This window comes from Oratosquilla oratoria, chromosome 4 (assembly GCF_046742065.1).
Source record: "Oratosquilla oratoria isolate Oo_2021 chromosome 4, ASM4674206v1, whole genome shotgun sequence".
Classification (NCBI taxonomy): Eukaryota; Metazoa; Arthropoda; class Malacostraca; order Stomatopoda; family Squillidae; genus Oratosquilla; species Oratosquilla oratoria.
The window spans coordinates 42,333,602-42,354,631 of NC_134780.1; the positions used below are offsets into that span (position 1 = coordinate 42,333,602).

The 21,030-nt window shown below is 42.7% G+C and overlaps 1 protein-coding gene across 3 annotated transcripts; it reads right to left on the reverse strand.

The window, feature by feature from the left end:
* Nucleotides 1-11,745: 11,745 nt before the first annotated feature.
* Nucleotides 11,746-20,693, reverse strand: SF2 (splicing factor 2). Of its 3 annotated transcripts, XR_012966308.1 has the most exons (5): nt 20,433-20,693; nt 14,003-14,169; nt 13,705-13,889; nt 13,188-13,585; nt 11,746-12,479 (listed from the first exon to the last, which is right to left on the reverse strand). XR_012966308.1 is itself a non-coding variant. In XM_076184088.1 (4 exons), exons 1-4 carry the CDS (start codon nt 20,612-20,614, stop codon nt 13,391-13,393), a joined length of 717 nt encoding a protein of 238 aa, XP_076040203.1. In that variant the 5' UTR covers nt 20,615-20,693; the 3' UTR covers nt 11,746-13,390. The 3 variants fall into 3 exon arrangements, 2 of the variants coding, with proteins under 2 accessions (XP_076040203.1, XP_076040202.1); XM_076184088.1 differs by having other exon boundaries at nt 11,746-13,585; nt 13,717-13,889; XM_076184087.1 differs by having other exon boundaries at nt 11,746-13,585.
* Between the last annotated feature and the right edge of the window lie 337 nt (nt 20,694-21,030).

The window sequence follows — 21,030 nt, forward strand, 5'->3', positions numbered from 1 at the left end:
GTCTAGGATCTCTAGTCGTAAAGGGACGTTGCTTTCCTGTCTGCCTTTTCGACTTGGAGTGGAGGGGTAGGGAATCAGCATGCGGGTTAGAAGGGGGGCCCTCTTCAATGGAGCATAAATTTCTCTGAGGAGGGGATCACTGGGGTCTCCTAGGATGGTGTCTCTCCTGCGGGACTCAATGTTGGCCCAAGACGTTAAGAGGCAGGCCGCTTGATGCTTCAGAGCTCTGCTCGAGCTTTCCCATAGAGCCTGGAGGTTGCAGCCCGGGTAAAAACTCCCTTACTGAAGCCAAGACGCGTTCCAGCTAGGAGTGCACCGCGAGAGAGAGAGAGCCAGGCCCTGAACGAGGTCCCTGGATTCTCTGCCGGAAAGGATGGCGTTTCTTCTGAGCAGTGAATCCACGTCCGCTTTGACAAGCTCTGGTAACCGAGCCGGGATCAAGGCTGCTTAAGGTTTGTCCCTGATGGGAAGTAGAAGCGTTTTTGCTGTTCCACTGGAACAGAGCGCCAGCGCGGTTTTTCGGTTGCCCGGTTTGTGAGTGCGTCGGAGGCCTGGTTCATGGCTCGTACCGTCTGTGTACTCCATGGGAGTTGGTTTTGTTGTTTGAGAATTGCCCGTCCTGAAGATTTCAGACTCGAACGTGACGTGACGTTGATTAGCTCTCCTAACTTTAGAGAGGATCTCTGAGCAGGGTGTAACAACCATCGGGGATTCCGACTGGGAATCCTGCGAAGTTTGGTAACTTGCCCTCTCATCCCCGGCGCTGTGGACGTCGTCGCCGTCGTAGCTGGCGCCTGTCCGGTCAGCGAGAAACACCGCGTCTGCAACCTCGTCCCTGATCTCTGTCCTCGTGATCAAAGGGCATGGAAAGGTCACCGTTGATCACCCGGCTCTTCCTACGGTGGGTGTTATGCGTACTGCGGGATTCCTGAGTAGAAGAGACTAAGGGGCTCTGTCTTTGAACCCGGGTTCTTTGTCCGTGCCGGCGTCGTTTCCGGGATGGGTCGGGGGCAAGCCGCAAGCGACCTCATCCGGGAAAAATGTCATACAGGAGCGGTAGCTAGAGGTGGCCTGAGGCGCATGTCCGTCTACGCTAACCGTCCTGGTTGAAGGAATAGAGGACAACTTGGCCTGAGAATGACTCGAAGTGGACGTTGTACCACTTCCCTGGCTACTACGGTTTAGAGGAGGGACCGTCGAGGTTCCGGGATGGTCGGGGGCAAGCCGCAAGCGACCTCATCCGGGAAAATTCTCGTACAGGAGCGGTAGCTAGAGGTGGCCTGAGGCGCATGTCCGTCTACGCTAACCGTCCTGGTTGAAGGAATAGAGGACAACTTGGCCTGAGAATGACGAGGTGGACGTTGTCCCACTTTCCTGGCTACTACGCTTTGGAGGAGGGACCGTCGAGTTTCCGGGATGGGTCGAGGGCAAGCCGCAAGCGACCTCATCCGGGAAAAATCTCGTACAGGAACGGTAGCTAGAGGTGGCCTGAGGCGCATGTCCGTCTACGCTAACCGTCCTGGTTAAAGGAATAAAGGACAACTTGGCCTGAGAATGACTCGAGGTGGACGTTGTACCACTTTCCTGTCTACTACGCCGTGGAGGAGGGAGAGAATTGCTCGTCTCCTCTGAAGCCGTAGTCTACCTTCTCTTGTTTTTTGGGGGGTGAAGAGGGAAGCCATTTTCTATGCTTGGGCACCTTTTCCCCTGCATGTGCTTTCCTGTGAACATGAAAGTACACGGAACACTGACTATCATCTCACTGAATGCACGTCTCACACGGGGATGAAGGTGAACACTTAAGAGATATACACTTGAAACACCAAATGTGAGGATCCACTTGGGCTGGCGGTAAGGGGGTGAGACAAAGGTATCTCCCTTCGGCGAAGGCACACAACCCATCTTGAACGACAACAATACGGGAACCAGATTCCATACTTACAGTGAAGGGTAGGATACCCGGTGGCGTTTAAGGGAATAATACAGGAAAGGGAGAAGGCACTTAATAAATTCCAGGACACAGGACGGCGTAGGGAAACCCCGATGAAATTGAAGGACGACGAACTCCTTAGCGTCCTGGGAGTGAGCTGGCGACAATCGAAGCGGGTTGCTTGATTTTCGGCACATACGTAAATATAGAACCGTTGATTAATTAACGGTTCGCTGCCGCGCTAATAATGGAGTTTGACTGAGAATCGGCCCATTAAGGGGGAAACCGATAAAAACTAAACATGTATATTTGAGAGATGTTAACTCGTTCACTACTGCGAAGAGAATGGTTATAGTGGGGCCCCTTACTGAGGATAAGCGTTGCCCAGACCCACAGAGTGAGGATTTTAACTTCGCAGTAGAAATATTCGCGCTACGCGAAAGTATCCTATTGTAAGGAGTACCGAAGAGTTTGTATTCTTCGGAACAAATTCTTGGTGTAACATATGATACATCCATGTCTTTCAAACAACACATCACAAACATAAAAAACAAATGCACACCCAGACTTAACGCACTTAAGTCAATCACTGGAACAACATTTGGACAAAACAAAGAAACTAATACAATATACAAACAATGCATACGCTCAGTGATGAATTATGCGAGTCCTGCATGGGCTCCTAATCTCAGTGAGACACACCACAACACCCTTTAAATCATACAAAACAAAGCCCTAAAAACAATTACAGGCTGCACAAATACAACACCTACAGACCATTTACACCATGAAACAAAAGTCCTCAAAGTCAAGGACCACCTCGACATGAGAGGCACACAAACACTTGCCGCAGCCACCACAAACACATCACACCTGCTACACTACATAGCAGAACACCCACACACACCAAGAAACATTAAAACAACACCAAAAGACCTCCACAACCACCAAATACCAGCCTTCGGAAACATATTCATAATCATATCACTCACCGCTCCATTAACACACTGAAAGACAACACACTGCTGCATGCCAGACCCCCTGATATCCACCCTTCTGAATCCTCTCTCCCACAAAAGGACAGAGTCTACCTGGCCAGACTGCAGTGCAGCCACCACCCAGCACTTCTAAGCTACCAGAAGAGGCTGGATGTCCACATTGTGAACAGCTGCCCAGAATGTAACACTTCACCCCATACCATACAACACATAATGGAAGACTGCATTATACACAATCATGCACGCAAACAACACAACATACACTCTATAAAGGATTTGTGGGAAAACCCAGTTTCGGCTGTGGCATTCCTTGGGGAGACAGGACTGCTCGGACAGACCGTCTAGGGAACAACAACAACCACCCCCTATCATGTGGCCACTTATAATGCAGGGGAAAATAACTAATCAAGGAAGGAGTAACAGCCTTCCCAAAACTGAAGTCCTTCCGTTGCACTCTGCCCCACCTCCCAATGAGAGAAGTAAAGATGCCTGCCCCTAAACTCAAGTACAATCTGCTCAGCCAGACAGTCTAGGGAATGACAACATCAATCTACAATGGTAATACTTGAGCAACTAACCACACTCTCCACAAGGGGTAAACCTGCCACTGTATACATTATCAGCAGACCCAAGCATCACAATAACTGAATCCAATACCAAGACATATTGCATATCTGAGCCTGTACAGGTTTGCTAACCAATTCTGCCCATACCAAGACAAAGTGGACTGACTTAGAATACCCAAGACTCTTGATCCAGAAATCTACCAAAAATGAATCTAACAAAGAAATTCCTCCATGAGAGTATACAATGAATTTGAAGACCAATATGAAACTCCACATGATGTGGCCTCAAAGAGAGATCCTAACAATAATAAATACCCAAATATGAAAAAGCAAAAGCCCTAACCACCTTGGTAACCATCCCAGCTCAACACCACAACATAGAACTTTTAACTTCAGCATGGGAGTGTCCCACATTCCACATTTATATCAGACTGAAGAAACGATGGAAATAATGAAATGTAATTTTTGCAGGAAAATTAATTTTTCCCTGATACAAACTCTTCGGTACTCCTTACCATAGGATACTTTCATGCATAGCGCAATATTCCTACCGCTAAACAGTGTGTGTTGTTTTAAAACACCTCACTCCGTGGGTCTGGGCAACGGTTATAGTAGGGTGGGAATGGGTGCATGTCTGACTTGGTTATCTCCCTTATAAAAGGGGAAGCAGCCCTTGGTATATAGATATAGCGACTTTCAATCAATTACAGCTTCCAATTTACCTCACCAAGTTACATAAGATATGAAGTCAAGATATCCACAACCACATTATTTCTATAATTGCTAGTTCTTTGGACACACCAGACAACAATGTTGCTCTTTAGGTGTACCTGTGCAATGCTCAGCCTCTGGCCATATGTAAAAACCGAAAGCAAGACAACCCTGCATCATCCTCTGGTTATACAATATACCAATATGTAAAGTAAATTCATGGTGACAGGGACTCTGAATACATGTTTCAGGAAAGCACAAAAACTAGCACAACCTAGGATGATCAGACCACAAGTCACACACTGTCCACCAACACATTTATCACCTTCCCCACCCACCTGAACACCCAGTCCTCCTACCCAAAGAAAAGTTGGATCAATAGGTACCTGCAAGACAGTAAAACCAAATTTCAAAATCCATCAACCCCCTCATCTCCATCAGGTGAAGATTATGTCCCTGGACTGGTCCCAAAATCTTGTACTACCCATTTGGCTGTATTTCTTGCATGTTTTCACACAAGGAGAACAGACAGCTGGCAAATACTCCTCTCCTCCTACCCTTTTCAGCCAATGACAATCCCACATTAATACAACACGAACAGTCCAAAGTTTCTTCCCGGAGAGATCTGGGGGAGGTGCTGAGGAACACTGCCAGCCACTGCGGGTTTCCTACTTAGTGAAACTCTAGATAACTATTAATCTAATGAACAAGTACAAGAGCATCCTATACAACTCTCACCCACAAACCCATTCTTCCAATCCCAGATCAAATTCCCCCAGTGAAACCACAGATGTAATGGATTACATCAACCATACCACACCAGTAAACTACTCACCCCAATAACAAGGAAATTGCTCTTATCAAATTCAGAAATATATCTTCCCCATCCATAATATACTGAAAATTAAAAGTATAAACCGAGATCCACCCCATCTCGGTACTAGCCATATGCAAACCTCCTACATCTCCAAGTGCCACCACCAGACCTAACTGGAATGAACAGATATCCAATCCTACCCAACACCCACCTGAGAAAAAGACGTTGCAATATGCCTCTTTGCTTAGCTTTTGTAGATTATGAGAAGACCTTTGACTGTAGAACAAATAGCAACACTAAACTTGCTATGCAACCAGGGTGTAAACTTATACAGTTCTAGAAAAGATTTATGTGGAAGGTACCGCTGTAATTCATTAAAATACAGAAAAGATTGAGAAAGGAGCAGCATGGCAATACAATTTTACCTAAATTATTTACAGCTTACTTGGAAGAGATTTTCAGAAGGCTGAGTTGGGAAGAGACAGGTTTGAAGATTAAAGGCAAATATTCTAATCACCCAAGACTTGTGGACGACACTATTCTTATTTCAGAAAAACTTGCAAGATATGCCAAGTGATCTGAACAAGGAAAGTCTCAAAGTAGGTATAAAAATGAATACATGTAAAACCAAGATAAGGTGCCAAGATAAGAGGGAGGGAGGAAGTTGGAGGGGAGTGGAATATGTAGGGAATGGAATGGGTGGGAGTGATTTCTATGCCTTTTTCTTTTTGGCTACCCCCCATGTAAGGGGTAAAAAGCCTTTGGTATATGTAATGTTCAGCACTAAAGTTGAAAGTAAAGAGTATAATCAATGGTGAGGGTCTTGAGAAGTTGAAGAGTACAATTATTTAGGCCAGATGGTGAAAGTGATAAAAAATCATGATAATGAAATAAAAAGGAGTATTATAGTTGGTTGGAAAGTGTTTGACAAGTGTAATAAAATGAGACACAAAACTAAGGAATGCACAGAGGAGAATGGAAAGATCAATGATGGGAATAACATTTAGACTGAAAGAGCAAGTTGGGTGAGACAGCAGACTTGAGTGAAAGATATTGAGGAGGGAGTAAAGAGGAAGTGGAATTGGATAGGTAAGTTAGCACAAATGTCTGATGAACAATGGAGCAAGTATGTTACCAAGTGGATGCTGTAAGATGGGAAGTGTGGAAGAGGGAGACCTAACAGGTGGAGACAAGATAGAAAAGTTTGCAGAAGTGACATGTTTGTGTGAATCATGAAATGCTATGAAAGAGGCCTTTGTTCAGTAGTGGACTCAAGATGGCCGATTTGACTGACACACCCGTGTCTGGATGTACACTGCCTTGCTTCCATTGCTTCTGACCCCCAAGAGGACCCTTCATCCACATGGAGCTAAGATGAGAAGGAGGCAAGGGTGGTGGATGGGAGTACATGTGTGCCTTTTGACTTGTCTACTTCCCTAATATGGAGGAAAAAAGCACTAGGTATAAATAGATTATACTATAGTTAACACTATTCCTAACATTTAGTTACAAATCATGGATCATATCCCAAAGAACTACCCTTGAATCACAAGCAATCAGACTACAACATTGACAACCAGTTCTCCATTCACATTAGCGGAATATCACACTTCCCTTTCCAACTGCAAGCAAACTGCCTGAGGCCCAGATATGATACCTGCACTCGACTGCAATATCTAACCTTTGATAGAATATAGATTGAAGGAATCTTCCCATTTACCTAGAATTGCAATTAACCCCCCCCCCCCCACATGCACACCTAACCCTGGAATAGAAGACTCTCCAAATAGCTACTAACGGGACCTTTCGCAGTGAGCGATTTGATACTAGACACCGCCAGATTTTGTAATTCTTGCCGGAAAATAAATACTTTTTTGGGCAAGTATTATAAGCTTTGCTAAGAGGGATTAGCCTGTTGAGTGTAGTAGGGAAGGCGTATGGGAGGATCTTAATTGAGAGGATTAGGAGAGGAACAGAAGGAGTAATTGGTGAGGAACAGTGTGGATTTAGGACGGGTAGAGGTTGTGTAGATCAGATCTTTGTGGTAAGACATATGTGAGAAAGCTATAGGAAAGGGGAAGGATGTTTTTTGGGCTTTTATGGATCTGGAAAAGGCTTATGATAGGGTAGACAGAAAGGCACTGTGGGAGGTTATGCAGATTTATGGGATAGGAGGAAAGCTTTTGGGAGCTGTCAAGAGTTTTTATGAGAGTAGTAGAGCATGTGTTAGGATTAGAAATGGAGAGTGAGTGGTTTGAAGTAAAGGTGGGACTTCGTCAAGGATGCGTTATGTCGCCCTGGCTTTTCAACTTATACATGGATGGGGTGGTGCGAGAGGTGAATGCTAGGGTAGTGAGTCAGGGATTGGAGATGGTTAAAGAAAATGGAGAAAAGTGGGAGGTGAGCCAGCTGTTGTTTGCGGACGACACTGCGCTTGTGGCAGGGTCAGAGGAGGGATTGAGGAAGCTGGTGGCAGAGTTTGGGAGAGTATGTGATAGAAGAAAGCTGAAGATAAATGTGGGTAAAAGTAAGGTGATGAGATGTACAAGGGGTGAAAGTGGCAGTAGACTGGAAGTGAACATTAAGGGAGAGCGACTGGAGGAAGTGGATAGTTTTAGATATTTGGGTGCAAGTGTAGCAGGAAAAGGTGGAGTGAAGGTGGAGGTAGAATGTAGATTGAGAGAAGCGAGCAAATGCCTTGGTGGTTTAAAGAGTGTAATGAGGAATAGACATTTGGGAATGGATGCGAAGAGGAGACTGTATGAAGGAGTGATTGTGCCAACAGCACTGTATGGGGCAGAAACGTGGAACATAAGAGAAGAAGAGAGGAGTAGTTTGAATGTGTTTGAGATGAGGTGTCTGAGAAGTATGGTGGGGGTTACTAGGCTAGATAGAGTGAGAAATGAGGAGGTGAGGAGGAGAACAGGGGTGAAAAAGGATTTGGGAGATAGGGTTGATGAAAGAATATTAGGATGGTTTGGACACATGGAAAGAATGAGTGAAGAAAGACTAGTAAAAGAGGTATGGAAGGCAGATGTGGAGGGAGTGAACATGAGGGGACGTCCTAGGATGAGGTGGATGGATGGGGTGAAGAGGGCTTTGGGGAAGAGGGGAATGTCTGTTGAGGAAGGGAGAGGACGGAAGACAGAGGTGAGTGGAGAATGGTTGTATATGGATGATGTTGTGACTGCATGAGGAGGAATGGGCGGGGGGTGGGGTAGTATGTGTGAGTAAATTTTGACGCAGCCCGAAGGGATTTCTCCCCATCCTCGCCTTATATGCAAAGGGGGACGGAGAGGGGGGGTCGCTGATTAAATGAAGCGGCCTTGCTGTGGATGTACTGTGCCTTGCGACACTGCTTCTGACCCAGGGCGGTGGGCAGGGTGCAGCGATGACCCGTCATCCAGGAGGTGCTCAGATGAGAGGAAGGGTGGGAGGGGTGTGGAGTGTATTTAGGGATGAAATGGGTGGGAGTGTTTTTATGCCTTTCCCTTTTTGGCTACCTCCCTTGGAAGGGGGAAAAAGCCTTGGTATATGTATGTATTATAAGCTTACGGAGGTGTATCATTGTACATTAGTGTCTGAAATTTAAGTCAATTAATTTCATGATTGTAAACGGTATATAGCATTGTTTGAGCCTCTATTTATAATTAGATATTTGTAAAACAGCCTATAATTGTAACAAGCCAAGCAATTTGTCATTTTCTACCAACTTCAATGGACATATACTGATTTATACTTTCATTTGAATGCACCAAGCAATAGGCAAATCCATGTAATGTATAGAAAATATAATTTTGCATCAGACTTAATTTTTCCGGTACAATTACTAACCCTCGGCTTCTTGAATCTGATGTGCAGTCTGCCACGGCACACGTAAAATTAGTCATATTTGTTTGAAAATAGCTCCCAGCAGATCTAAGGCAATTGTTAACACAAACGTCGCTCACTTCAGTATACTCGTACGTCTGCCACCACTGTTATCTTCTATCTCACTGATTATCTTCATATACAGGACGTGACAGTGATATCCACTATTTTTCAACATTCAGATAAAATGCACAAACCGAAATCAACATTCTCTTATTTTTACTGCTCATATTTCTCCCCCGTCTTCTTTTATGCAATGGGGGGATGGAGAGGGGGGGGGTCGCCGATTTAATGAAGTGGCCTTGCTGTGGATGTGCTGTGTCTTGCGACACTGCTTCTGACCCAGGGCAGTGGACAAGGTGCAGGGATGACCCGTCATCCAGGAGGTGCTAAGATAAGAGGGAGGGTGGAGGGGTGTGGAGTGTATTCAGGGATGGAATGGGTGGAAATGATTTTATGCCTTTTCCTTTTTGGCTACCTCCCTTGTAAGGGGGAAAAAGCCTTGGTATATGTATGTATACTTACTTCAGTAAAAATAATTACCTATTTTTAGTTTTATCTTATAATTAAATTAAAGCCTTATCACACACCAGTAAAAATTATAACATTAAGAGTCATGTTTTTAATTTTAAATACACTTATGCAGCAATTTGTCATATTTTTTTTTAAATATCGGTTTCCAAATTAGCCAAGTCACCCCTTTTCCTCGTGAAATCCTAGAATTGAAAATTCTAGCGCTAATAGGAATCTGCGAAAGGTCCCATTGCACATATACATTGTCTGTAGAAACTCCTAGAATGTATGGCTGCATTCCAACTCACAGCAGATAACACTTCTCACCTTTCAAACAGGATTCTGAAACAGAATTACAGATATTCCACTGCATACAATAATTCACACTGCATTTGAGAACATACATCTATAATTTTATTTGGAGAAAGAATACACAACCCACAAACAATGGCCACTACATAAACTGTACCTATAAGGAGCTATGCCTACTTTGACATCCTAAATCTACTTCAAATCTGTATGCTTCTACTGGGTGCCATCTCACATGGGCATCCCTAGCAATTAAAAAACTAAAGGCAGCATGCACTCCTTTTCATGCTTCCACTCCTCTTCCAGCAACAGTATTACCTACTTATTTAATAAACAATTCTAGACAAGTGGCAAGGATGATGGAAGCAACATTCTACAAACCATCTAAACCCTAACTACATCTTGGGCTGTCCTCATATCAATGCAAGTTTTGAAACTGCATTAGTATGCCTAAGAACAGGACATCCCAATCTTGCATACTGTACCATGACAGGAAATGAACCTTGCATTTGCCAATGCAAAGCTCACCTCATAACACTGCTAGTCTGCCCAATTCAAGCAACACTAAATCCTTGGTGACAAATCATCAGTACCTGTGCCACACTTTACAATCTACTACATATCTCACCCATAACAATTCACCCTCTCCCCTTATCCACCCCCAAGTCCTACAACCCTCCCATTCAGATACTTTCTAGTAGAAACCATGGAAGACACTGGGAATACATCAACCACACCACACCAGTAGACTCCCTGCCCTAGAAATAACCATTCCCCTCATCAAAAATAAAGACGAATCTCCCCAAAGTCTCATCAAATGTACAATCATGTTCCTCCACAACTTATGGAAAACAGGACTATCTACCCTCAACTTACATACACACATATACCAAGGCTTTTTCCCCCTTACAAGAGGGGTAGCCAAAAAGAAAAAGGCATAAAATCATTCCCATCCCTGAATACACTCCACACCCCTCCCTCTTATCTTAGCACCTCCTGAATGACGGGTCATCCCTGCACCTTGTCCACTGCCCTGGGACAGAAGCAGTGTCGCTAATAGCAAGAGCATCTCCCTCAAGATGGAAGTGCTGGTAAAAGCAGTCCATACCAACCTCTATCAACAACTTTGACAATGGGATTATCAGTGATGTTAGCAAGTTTGCCGATGACACTAAAATGGGAAGCCCGAAGACAAACTTCAGCATGTTAACTTGCACTAACAGTGGGTTTCAATGAAAGTGGATCAAGGGCTTTAACAAGGTCATCACAGCAAGACAACAGAGCAGGACTTGCATTAATGGATTTAAATTTGACAAATTTAGGCTTGCTTACCAATAAAGGTCAAGTGGAATAGACTTCAATCACAGAATCTATGTTGTTTAAAGGTTGCTTCATTCATTGGGATGACGTGGTAATAGACATGGAACTACCTAATATAGGCCTTAGTCTTGCGTACAGAAAGTAGAGATCACACTGTAATACCCTCTAAACATGACTAGCCTAAATTTGAAAAGGACAGGAATACTGACAACCTAGTCAAACAATTCCTACAGAATACTAGAAATACCATTGCCCAACAATTTACACATGACTGTAGCCCTAAATTGTCAAGTTTGTCTGAAACTACCCTATTAATCCACCAGGATGAAAGGTAATCTGGGCTTATGTCAAAATCCATGCATTGTTGCTTTATTCACCTCACCATACAGAACTACCCCTGCCTCCTTTCCACCCACTGAAATTTTAAGATTGGGTTCACCAACCATAGTACTGTATGCACCTTCACATAGTATCCATACAAAGGATTCATAAACATTTCCCGATCTGAATTTTACATCAGACCATGTAAAAGGGCACACACTTGTCTCAACTTGAGCTTTCATTACTCCCATAAGAATCAAGTGTCAAAATTGTGCCAGCAATTATATCTTCCTATGACCTGCATATTCAAGCCTGGTCATGGTACAACCTTTTAGTTCATTTGCAAAGACTGTCAGCACGCCACAATTTTGGGTTAAAGAAAATGTGCAATGAAATGAAAATTTTATTAACAAATTCCTGGATTCAGTATCCTCGCCCACATCTGCTGCAAAAGAGAAAGTAAAGTTATTGAGGAAGTTGAGGTCCCGACTACCCTTCCCTCCTGAGTGCTATTCTATAGGACACTTGTCTTTCTGCTGCTTGTTTCTTTCTGCTCAAAGTCATACATGACAGTGAATGAGGTCTACTTCTTTTCCCCCTCTATAAAAAAAAGTAAAATAAAAATTCATAAAAAATAAATAAATAAAACAAGATACTCAAGACGCTGCCCCTGACTGAATGAATATGAGCCCCAATAAGGCAGACTTGCCTAAACGGGCAATCAAGCTGAGAAAGGAGAGCAAAGGCCACTAGCACGAGATGATGCAACAATGAACACAGACTCACGACATTGATCCTTAATCCTCCTCCTCATCTTAATTTGCTCTTGACATCCTGATCCCTTGATCCAGTAATGTGCTCCTTTTCTCATCCTCTCTCTGACTCCTTGCAATCCTGTAGGATCCATTTGACTTTTTTGAACGAATGGTGATCCATGATCCACAAGCTGCGGCCTGCTGTTCCCTTGCAGGTGAGACATTTGCTCCTCAATGTGATCATCCTAGCGTCAACTGCTGGCATGGGAGTAAATCCTGCTGCAGCCTGGATTCCTCCTATCCTAAGCTTTCCAAAACCCCAAATTTGGTGGCTGGAAGCCCACATGCCGCAGCCTACTAGCTACACGACTGTGTGAAAAGAAAAACACAGAATTAGTTCCCATCTCTGTGCTGATAAGGATACCCTGGGAACAATACAAATGACCTGGGATTACAAACAAGAATTTATTTCATGCTACTTTTAAAACATATCCAATGTGACAGTACACATAAAGCACTAGGAAAATATTATATCATTGATGGACACTGTTGGTACCAAGACAAAGCATTGGAATGTAAATCAAGTCAAAGATGAAAGATTAGAAAATTCTGCTCAATGTTTTGCAGTGTAGGAAGAAGACAAAACTTAATCTACAAACTTGCTCTTTGCCATTTACACCTTCAAAGACCGCTGTGCATTGTCAACCAAAAGGGGTTATCTTACCCACTGCTACTCTACATGAAAGAAAAGACAGTACTCATTATCAATGAACAAGTTTCCATTTAGGTCAGGAGAGAAAGGGAACAAAGACAGTAGTAACAAATGCACTGGTGCATATGAGCACATTCCCTACAAGTTGCCAGTACTTTTTCCACTTGCAACTAGTACATTCCAAGAAATAAACACAACACAATACAATAGCACTGCTCTAGGCACTGTCACAAGTCTATCCACTCTCGCAACATTTGTTACAACTGTGTTTGAAACCTAATATCCATACAATCTGTGAACTCCAAGTCATAGGCAATTCAAAGAGCAAGTTGTACGACATAGGACTGGCAACAATCAAGACCTGCCTGCAACCATTCCTCTCTCCTGGCAAAGCTGCAGAGGTGGTGGCGGGCAGAGCAGGTCAGCAAGAGAATAGAAGTAAGTGCTAAGACTCCTCAAATGGTTCTGAGGTCGTTTCCTCTTCCACCTCCATCCAATGAATATCCCTTGAGGGCCAAGGATCCACAATGCCCTCTGTTGCCAAGCCCAATGTCTCAGGACTGATACATTAGTATCTGTCACGGGAACGAGAGCGCGAACGGGATGCTGATCGAGAATATGACCGTCGAACAGGTGAGTAGGTAGGGGAACCTCTGTAGCCTCGGGGAGAGCGGGAACGTGACCTGGACCTCCCCCCGCCCCTACCTGATGCTGGGCTTGATCCACCATAATCTTCCTTTACCCGGATGTATGAAGTCTCTCCCTACAAATAGAGATAAAAAAACCAACAGATTGAACTCATTTAAAATGTGCCACAAGCTGGATTTAGCACTTATTTCACCCAATTTCCAAGCCGATTCCCAAAAGATGCAAGAAATATACCTGGGAACTTACTTCGTGCGACCGAAACTTGGAGTCGTCAAGCTTCTTCACTGCGTATTTCATGTCTTCATATCGCAGGAACTCCACTACCCCTGTGCCATCTTTATATACATCAGCATAACAAACATCACCAGCTTCACGCATATGATCCTTCAGATCCTGCCAGCTTCCAGTTGGGGGTAGCCCTGTTTTATATACAGACATACAAACATTAGACTTAATATTGATGTCCATGGGTATAAGTTAAGTATCTTTGAACCTCCTCAATGAAAGGCTTAGCATCAGTCCATACACTTACCTGAAACGACAACTCTGTACTGTGATCTGCGAGCTGGAGGTCCTCTACCACGGCCTCTTGACCCACCCCGACCCCCACCTGGCCCACTATTACGTGGAAACTCGACACGCAGTCTGTAGCCATCATAGTCATAACCATCACGTGACTGCACTGCATCATCCGCATCTCTGCAAAAACAAGTCAATCAGCAAGCTATAAATTTTTGTTTCATGATTTAACCCATTACTTGATACTTTTTTTTCCCATGGTGTCTACAACTAAATATATTGTTAGAGGGAGTTTGGGGGAGCACCAAGAACAGGGTGTAAGAGGCATTGCATGAAAGAGGAACATCCCATGCAGGGAAGGGAGATATCAAAAGATTGCTGCAAGTGGAGTAACTATGTTTGGACAAGGAAATAAACAAGTAAATTTTTTATACTTTCAAAATTAATGGAGTAGCTGTCCCCATGGGAAACTAGTACTTAGTTTTTGTAACACCAATTTCCTGTTGTGATGCAGGTATTGTACAGACTACTAGTTTAGTTTATGGATGGTTATAATTGAATCTTGGGTATACACTACCTGTACAGGATGTACTAATGGCCTCTGAACCCATCATTGTCCCCCACACAATCAAATCTCCACAATTTGTAATGAGCAGATCTCATCCGGGTGATACAACAAAGCATACTATACTGTTGGCTAGCAAAAAACACATGACCTCGACTAATTTCAAATTGACAGCAAACAATCCTCAGATAGCCTACTTCTGTGAACATTGTGGATTTTGAGGGAAGTGTCAATCTAGAAGGCAGAAAGTGAGGTCACAGTAGCTATGGAGTGTCAAAAGATGCACAATGAAGTAAGAGTGAGTGAGTGAGTGTGTGTGTGTGTGTGTGTGTGTGTGTGTGTGTGTGTGTGTGTGTGTGTGTGTGTGTGTGTGTGTGTGTGTGTGTGTGTGTGTGTGTGTGTGTGTGTGAGAGAGAGGGAGAGTGGGGGTCATCTCCTGGCTTGATTTATGGAGCAAACTGCCTGCAACCAAACTGGCTTCCAGCCTGGCAGATAAGCCAATATGTGCCAAAATATAATCAGGAAAAAGGTCATTAAATAGATTAGAATGAAGAGGTAATTACTTGACGTGAAGAAACACATTTTTCATATACCTGTAATACTATGTGGAACCAAACTAATTCCAATCCAATTATGAAAACAGGACAAGGAGATATAGCCCAAGTCAGAACCATACACTAACTTGAAGCTAGGTATGAGAAATTGGAGAGAAAAACAGAATCCCACAAGCATAGCTCCTTCACTGTATAATTAAATGATAATTCTACACTAATTTCAGCAACATTTTTAGACATCTGAGAATATATACTTACCTGTGACTCCCTTTTACTAAACTTACAGTGAAATTACTCCCTTACCTATGATTTTGCATTCCTCGATTCTATGTGCTTTAAATGATTAAATTATACCTTGAAGGGCAAAAAATTTAGGCTTGTGAAATACATGTATTATTTTTTTTAGTTCCAATAATTCTAGAACAAACTTTCCCTCAAGCTCAACTGGAAGTAGGGAGTTTCCCTTACACACCTTAGTGTCTGGGGAATGCATGCATGCGGTTTGTCAGGTACTATAATAAATTGCCTTGATTGGAGCAATGTGGCCTTATCATGCCTGTCTAGCAGATATGTGCCAACAGGAGTACCTTCCATGTATAACAGGGTTAAAAATGCCCCAAATTTGTAGAGATGAGAGAAATGTATACACACAGTGCAGCTGACAGGTACTTGTACCCACCTATTTCTTGTATTTTCCTGCTCCACATCCCTCCACTCCATTCATCTCATCCTAGGCCGTCCCCTCAAGTTCATTCTAATTCTATACACAATTTTGCTAGTTTTACCATTCATTCTATGAGCACAAATTGTCCCCAAATTCTTTTACCAGCCCTATATGCCATGCCCCTTTCCACCTCTGCATCTCATTTAGTTTCACCTTGCAACTCCCACATGAAAATCAACATGTACACAGCAAACAACTGCAACAGCACATGGAAGCTCCTACGCTATACCCGTATAACAACACATTAATACCAGATTCCCCAATACAAATCACTAAAAAAGTTCCATAGAGATGCCCCTCCCACGAGAAGCAAGAAACATTTCCATATGCTTGTTCAGGTCATCAACCATCACCATGACAGCAAAAGTGCAGAAGAGGCCAGGCACCACACCCCTGAATCCACTGTTCTTAGCATATTTTAAATGATAAATTGGCAGACCCAGTGTATTTAGTCTTTTCTAATATGGTTTATCTGCCAGGTTGGGGAACATTTTGGTTGATGCCATTTGCATTCTCTCAATCTTGCTTATGCTTTTCACTGTGTGGGGACCATACTGCATATTCCAATCCTGGGCATATCAGGTTATCAATGATATTTTCATCACTTCTTCATCCATATAGTGGATGGTGTAATTGGAAAAGTGCTGGCTTTGCATTCACTTGAAGATTCAAATGCTGCACTCCTATTCCTAACAGTAACGATTACCTCCCCCAACAGTCCTAGCAAACATTTGTATCAAAAGACCTTAGGCCAGACTTACAGGCATGGCTTGGTTACCTCACACTGTTTAATGACAGGCCATCAGAAATCTGTCATGTCACTGACAACCAGATGAATCAACACGGACATATGGCTGACAGTTAAGAAAGACTAGTAAGAGATGTGGAAGGCAGAGATGGAAGGAATGAACATGAGGGGGCAACCTAGGGTGAGATGGATGGATGGGGTAAAAGGTGCATTGGGAAAGTGAGGAATGTCTGTTGAGGAAGGGCAGGAAAATACAGATAGGGGTGAGGGAGTATGTGCGAGAAAAATTGATGCAGCCTAAAGGGACTCACAGTCTTCTTTTCTGCATGAGGGGACGGGGGTTGCCAAATTAATGAAGAGGCCTTACTGTAGATGTGTCGCATCTAACTATATTGCTTCTGACCCAGGCCAGTGGGCGAAATTCAGGGATGAACTGTCATCCAGGAGCCAAGATAAGAGGGAGGGGACGAGGGGTTGGATGAGAGTGGAGTATATGGGGATGAAATAGGAGGGAGTGGTTTTATGCCTTTATTTTTTTTTTGCTACCTCCCTTGTATGGGGGAAAAACCTTTTGGTACATGTATGTACGCTGACCATGAAAATGGAGAAACCTGGCTCAAGTTAGATCAATGCAAGCAAACATATTCAAGTAGTTAGGTTAGAACATAGCTATACCTACTATGCAATACAAAAACAGCACAATACATAGGGAGTTGGTAACTGGATGTCCACTCTAAATGACTAAATATGCCACTTCCATACTGGGTTGCTCATCTGCCAGAATGGTGGCCCTACCAGACAAGACATGCCAGTACTACAAACAACTACAACCTGCAGTGTTGAAGTGCATGGTCACAGCAGAGGTCTACCAGTGTACACCCAAACCTGGACCAACCAACCCCCTCCCAGCAAATCACTACGATAATGATGGTCATGGTGATTATGATGTATTGGTGGTGGTTATGATGTGATGGTAGTGATAATGACTGATGCAGATGGTGGCGGCAGCAAAAATGTTGACATTTCACTGATTAGCAAACTAGTTAAATATATTAGGGTGCGTTTCACCAGGGAGTTGGGCGAGGGTTGACGAAAGTATGTGGATGGTTTGGATACATGCAAAGAATGAGAAGAAAGATTAGTAAAAGAGGTGTGGAAAGCAGAGGTACAGGGAGTGAATGCAAGGGGGCAACCAAGGATGATATGGATTGGTGAGTAAAAGGGGCATTGAAGGGAGAAGACAGGGGTGAGCAGAGAATGGTTGTGTATGGATGATGTGATGCATAGAAGAGGGTGAGGGAGCATGTCTTCTTTTTCTATGAGGGGACGGATTTTTTTTTTAATACCATTAAGTGAAGTGGCCTTGCTGTGTCTTGCGGCACTGCTTCTGATCCAGGACAGTAGGTGAGATGTAAGGATGACCTGTCATCCAGTAGCCAAGAAAAGAGGGAAGGAGGGGAGTGGAGTATGTGGGGATGAAATGACATATGCATGTGTTTCATCTGTGTATATTTTGAATTACTCATCGACACCTGCTCTCTGTATGGGTCATACTGAAGCCAGACATGAAGTAAATAAGTTAACAACAATTGTCTTTGTGGTGAAAATTTGATGCAGCCAAATGCTTAAAATTTTAATATACAAATGGTTTTTCCCCTTACAAGGGAGGTAGCCATAAACAAAGGCATAAAATCATTCACCCATTCCATCCCCATATACTCCATTCCCATTCATACCCCCCTCCATCCCTGCTATCTTGGCTCCTCCTGGATGATGGGTCATCCCTGCATCTCGCCCACAGTCCTGGGTCAGAAACAATGTAGCAAGACACAGCAAGGCTGATTCATTGAACTGGTGACCCTCCTTTGGGTTGTCAATATATCATTCACACATACTCCCTCACCCCCTCCCATGCATCACAGCATCATCCATACACAACCATTCACCACTCATTCCTATCTTCTCTGGTCCTTCCTCAACAGACATTCCCCTCTTTCACAATGGCCCTTTTACCCCCACCAATCCATCTCATCCTAGGATGCCCCCTTATATTCACTCCTTCCACACCCCTTTTCACTTTCATTTATTCAATGGCACAAATAATTTATGCCAATATTAACTAAAAACAATAAATATTGTTGGAGTTGTCTATAATTAATACAGCCACTTGTCAGCGATTACTTTTCAACAGAACATGTTAGCGAGTGACATGTAGTCTCAAATATGATGCAACAAATAAATTTCCATATAAAAACAAGCAAAAAGTTAATTTATACGCTCCTTGTCAGTATTTAGTGGGACCACTCTGTATGAAACCTTGCTAACCAGTTCAGCCCATCGGCTGCTTGAGATGCTATCTTTTTGTTTAACATGTTATTTTATTGTGATAACGAAGAAGAGACCGGTATCGTGCCATCTGTGTGTGGAAGGTAATTGAGGGAAAGGAACCTCCAGCACCCCATTCCCTGCAGCCGTACAGAACTGAAAGATCTGTGAGGAAAATAAAAACCTTACCAACCAGAGCTTCTGAAAGGATCAAAACCCTGCTAGTGAATGGCCTAAGCCATGAGGGTCCAAAGATCTTTAACCCATTCAACTCCGATGACAAGATGTCTTGTCATTTGGTCAAATAAAACAAAAAATCATAATAAAACAAAATGTTTGATGATCAAACAGCACCAGAAAAATATGACGTCATCAGTCCTCCTCCTCGAGGAGGACTGACGACGTCATATTTTTCTGGTGCTGTTTGATCATCAAACATTTTGTTGTTTTATTATGATTTTTTGTTTTATTTGACCAAATGACAAGACATCTTGTCATCGGAGGTGAATGTCCTCCCGAGGAATATAAGATACATCACCAACTGTATAGTAGACAGACTCAAGGCTGGACTGGACAAGTTCCTTTCAGCAGTACCTGATGAACCACCTGTACCAGGCTTAACCGCCGAATGCCTGTCAAACACCATACTAGACAAGGTGGCCATAAAGGAATTGGACACCAGGAATGGTAACAGTGGCTGTGAAGATGTCTTCTAGACATCCCAAGTAAGTAAATTTGCCCAATCTAACCTAACTGTGGTGGGCCAACTTGACCCTGCACCACATTAAGTTTTTGAAAAGTACATTTTACTATTACTTGAAATTTTGGGTTCAGATTTCACCAGCATATTAATTTCAAAATAAAATTTAAGAGAATATCCTCACATTAATAAACTCATCACATTACAATATTTTAATCATCACCATTTAAAAGTGAAGCAGTTTACTTTCAAGTAAATAAAATATAACCTTTTCACTAATGCACATACATGCATATTAATTTCATAATAAATATAAAAAGTGAACATCACATGCATAATTTCATGATACAAGATAATCACAATTTAAAAATGAAGCCATTGTTACATTTTATGAAGTAAATATGAAATCTTTTTACCCAACACGTATGCATGGATTAAGCTACAACTTTGAAATTAATTTTTAATTCTTCCATTTCATATTTACTTTTCAGTTACTCCAGCTCTGAATACATGCATAAATATTCCCACATTCAACCACCGAAATACATACACAAAAACAAATTTGAAAGCATTCGCCCACTTCAAGTTTGGTAAAATTAAAATCTAAGCCTACTTTCAAGGGAAGCCATGGAGCACACCTTCCACCTCACCAATCATGGGCAATCGCCTAACTTGACAAAACACGCTTAAACTTTCGCGATATCATAAGCATCACATGTGCTGGACGACCAGAAATATTTATAAAATAAAAAGAATAATAATAGAACAATGGCCCATCACTATACTGTACTATAATATCGTTTCAAGGCCATCATCATATGTCTTACCGTGGATCTTCGAACTCGACAAATGCAAAGGGTGGGCCTCGTCTGTTCTTCAAGTCAATAAAGACAATCTTGCCGTATTTGTAAAACAAATCTTCAATATCCTTGGTGCGGATATCTGGAGGAAGGTTGCCGACGTAAATTCGACATTCATTAGCACCGCTGCCACGACCGTTATACGACATCTTCTCTAAGCCGGCACTCTTCCTTTGCTAACAAACACTTGCTTTCGGAATGGCGTCGCTAGTCGTGTTTGGGTTTGACGAATTCGATGGGATAGCTTCACTCCGCGACAAGATGTAGTGATTTCATATCAGGAGATATAACCATTAATGTGCACATTATATTACATATCCTTTCTTCATATACTTATTTTTAATCCCTAATTGATACATCATTTCACCAAATGAAACAAGAGTAATAAGATAGAGTTTCTATTTTTACAAATGCTACAAAAAAGAACTGCCAGCATATTCATACGCAGAAGCGCGACATCTGATTCTTCATGAAATATATTTAAATTCACCTATAATTAATTATTTTAATCCAGATTAACTTTTATCTAGTGATTATATCATTTTTAACATGTTTAATGTTTACG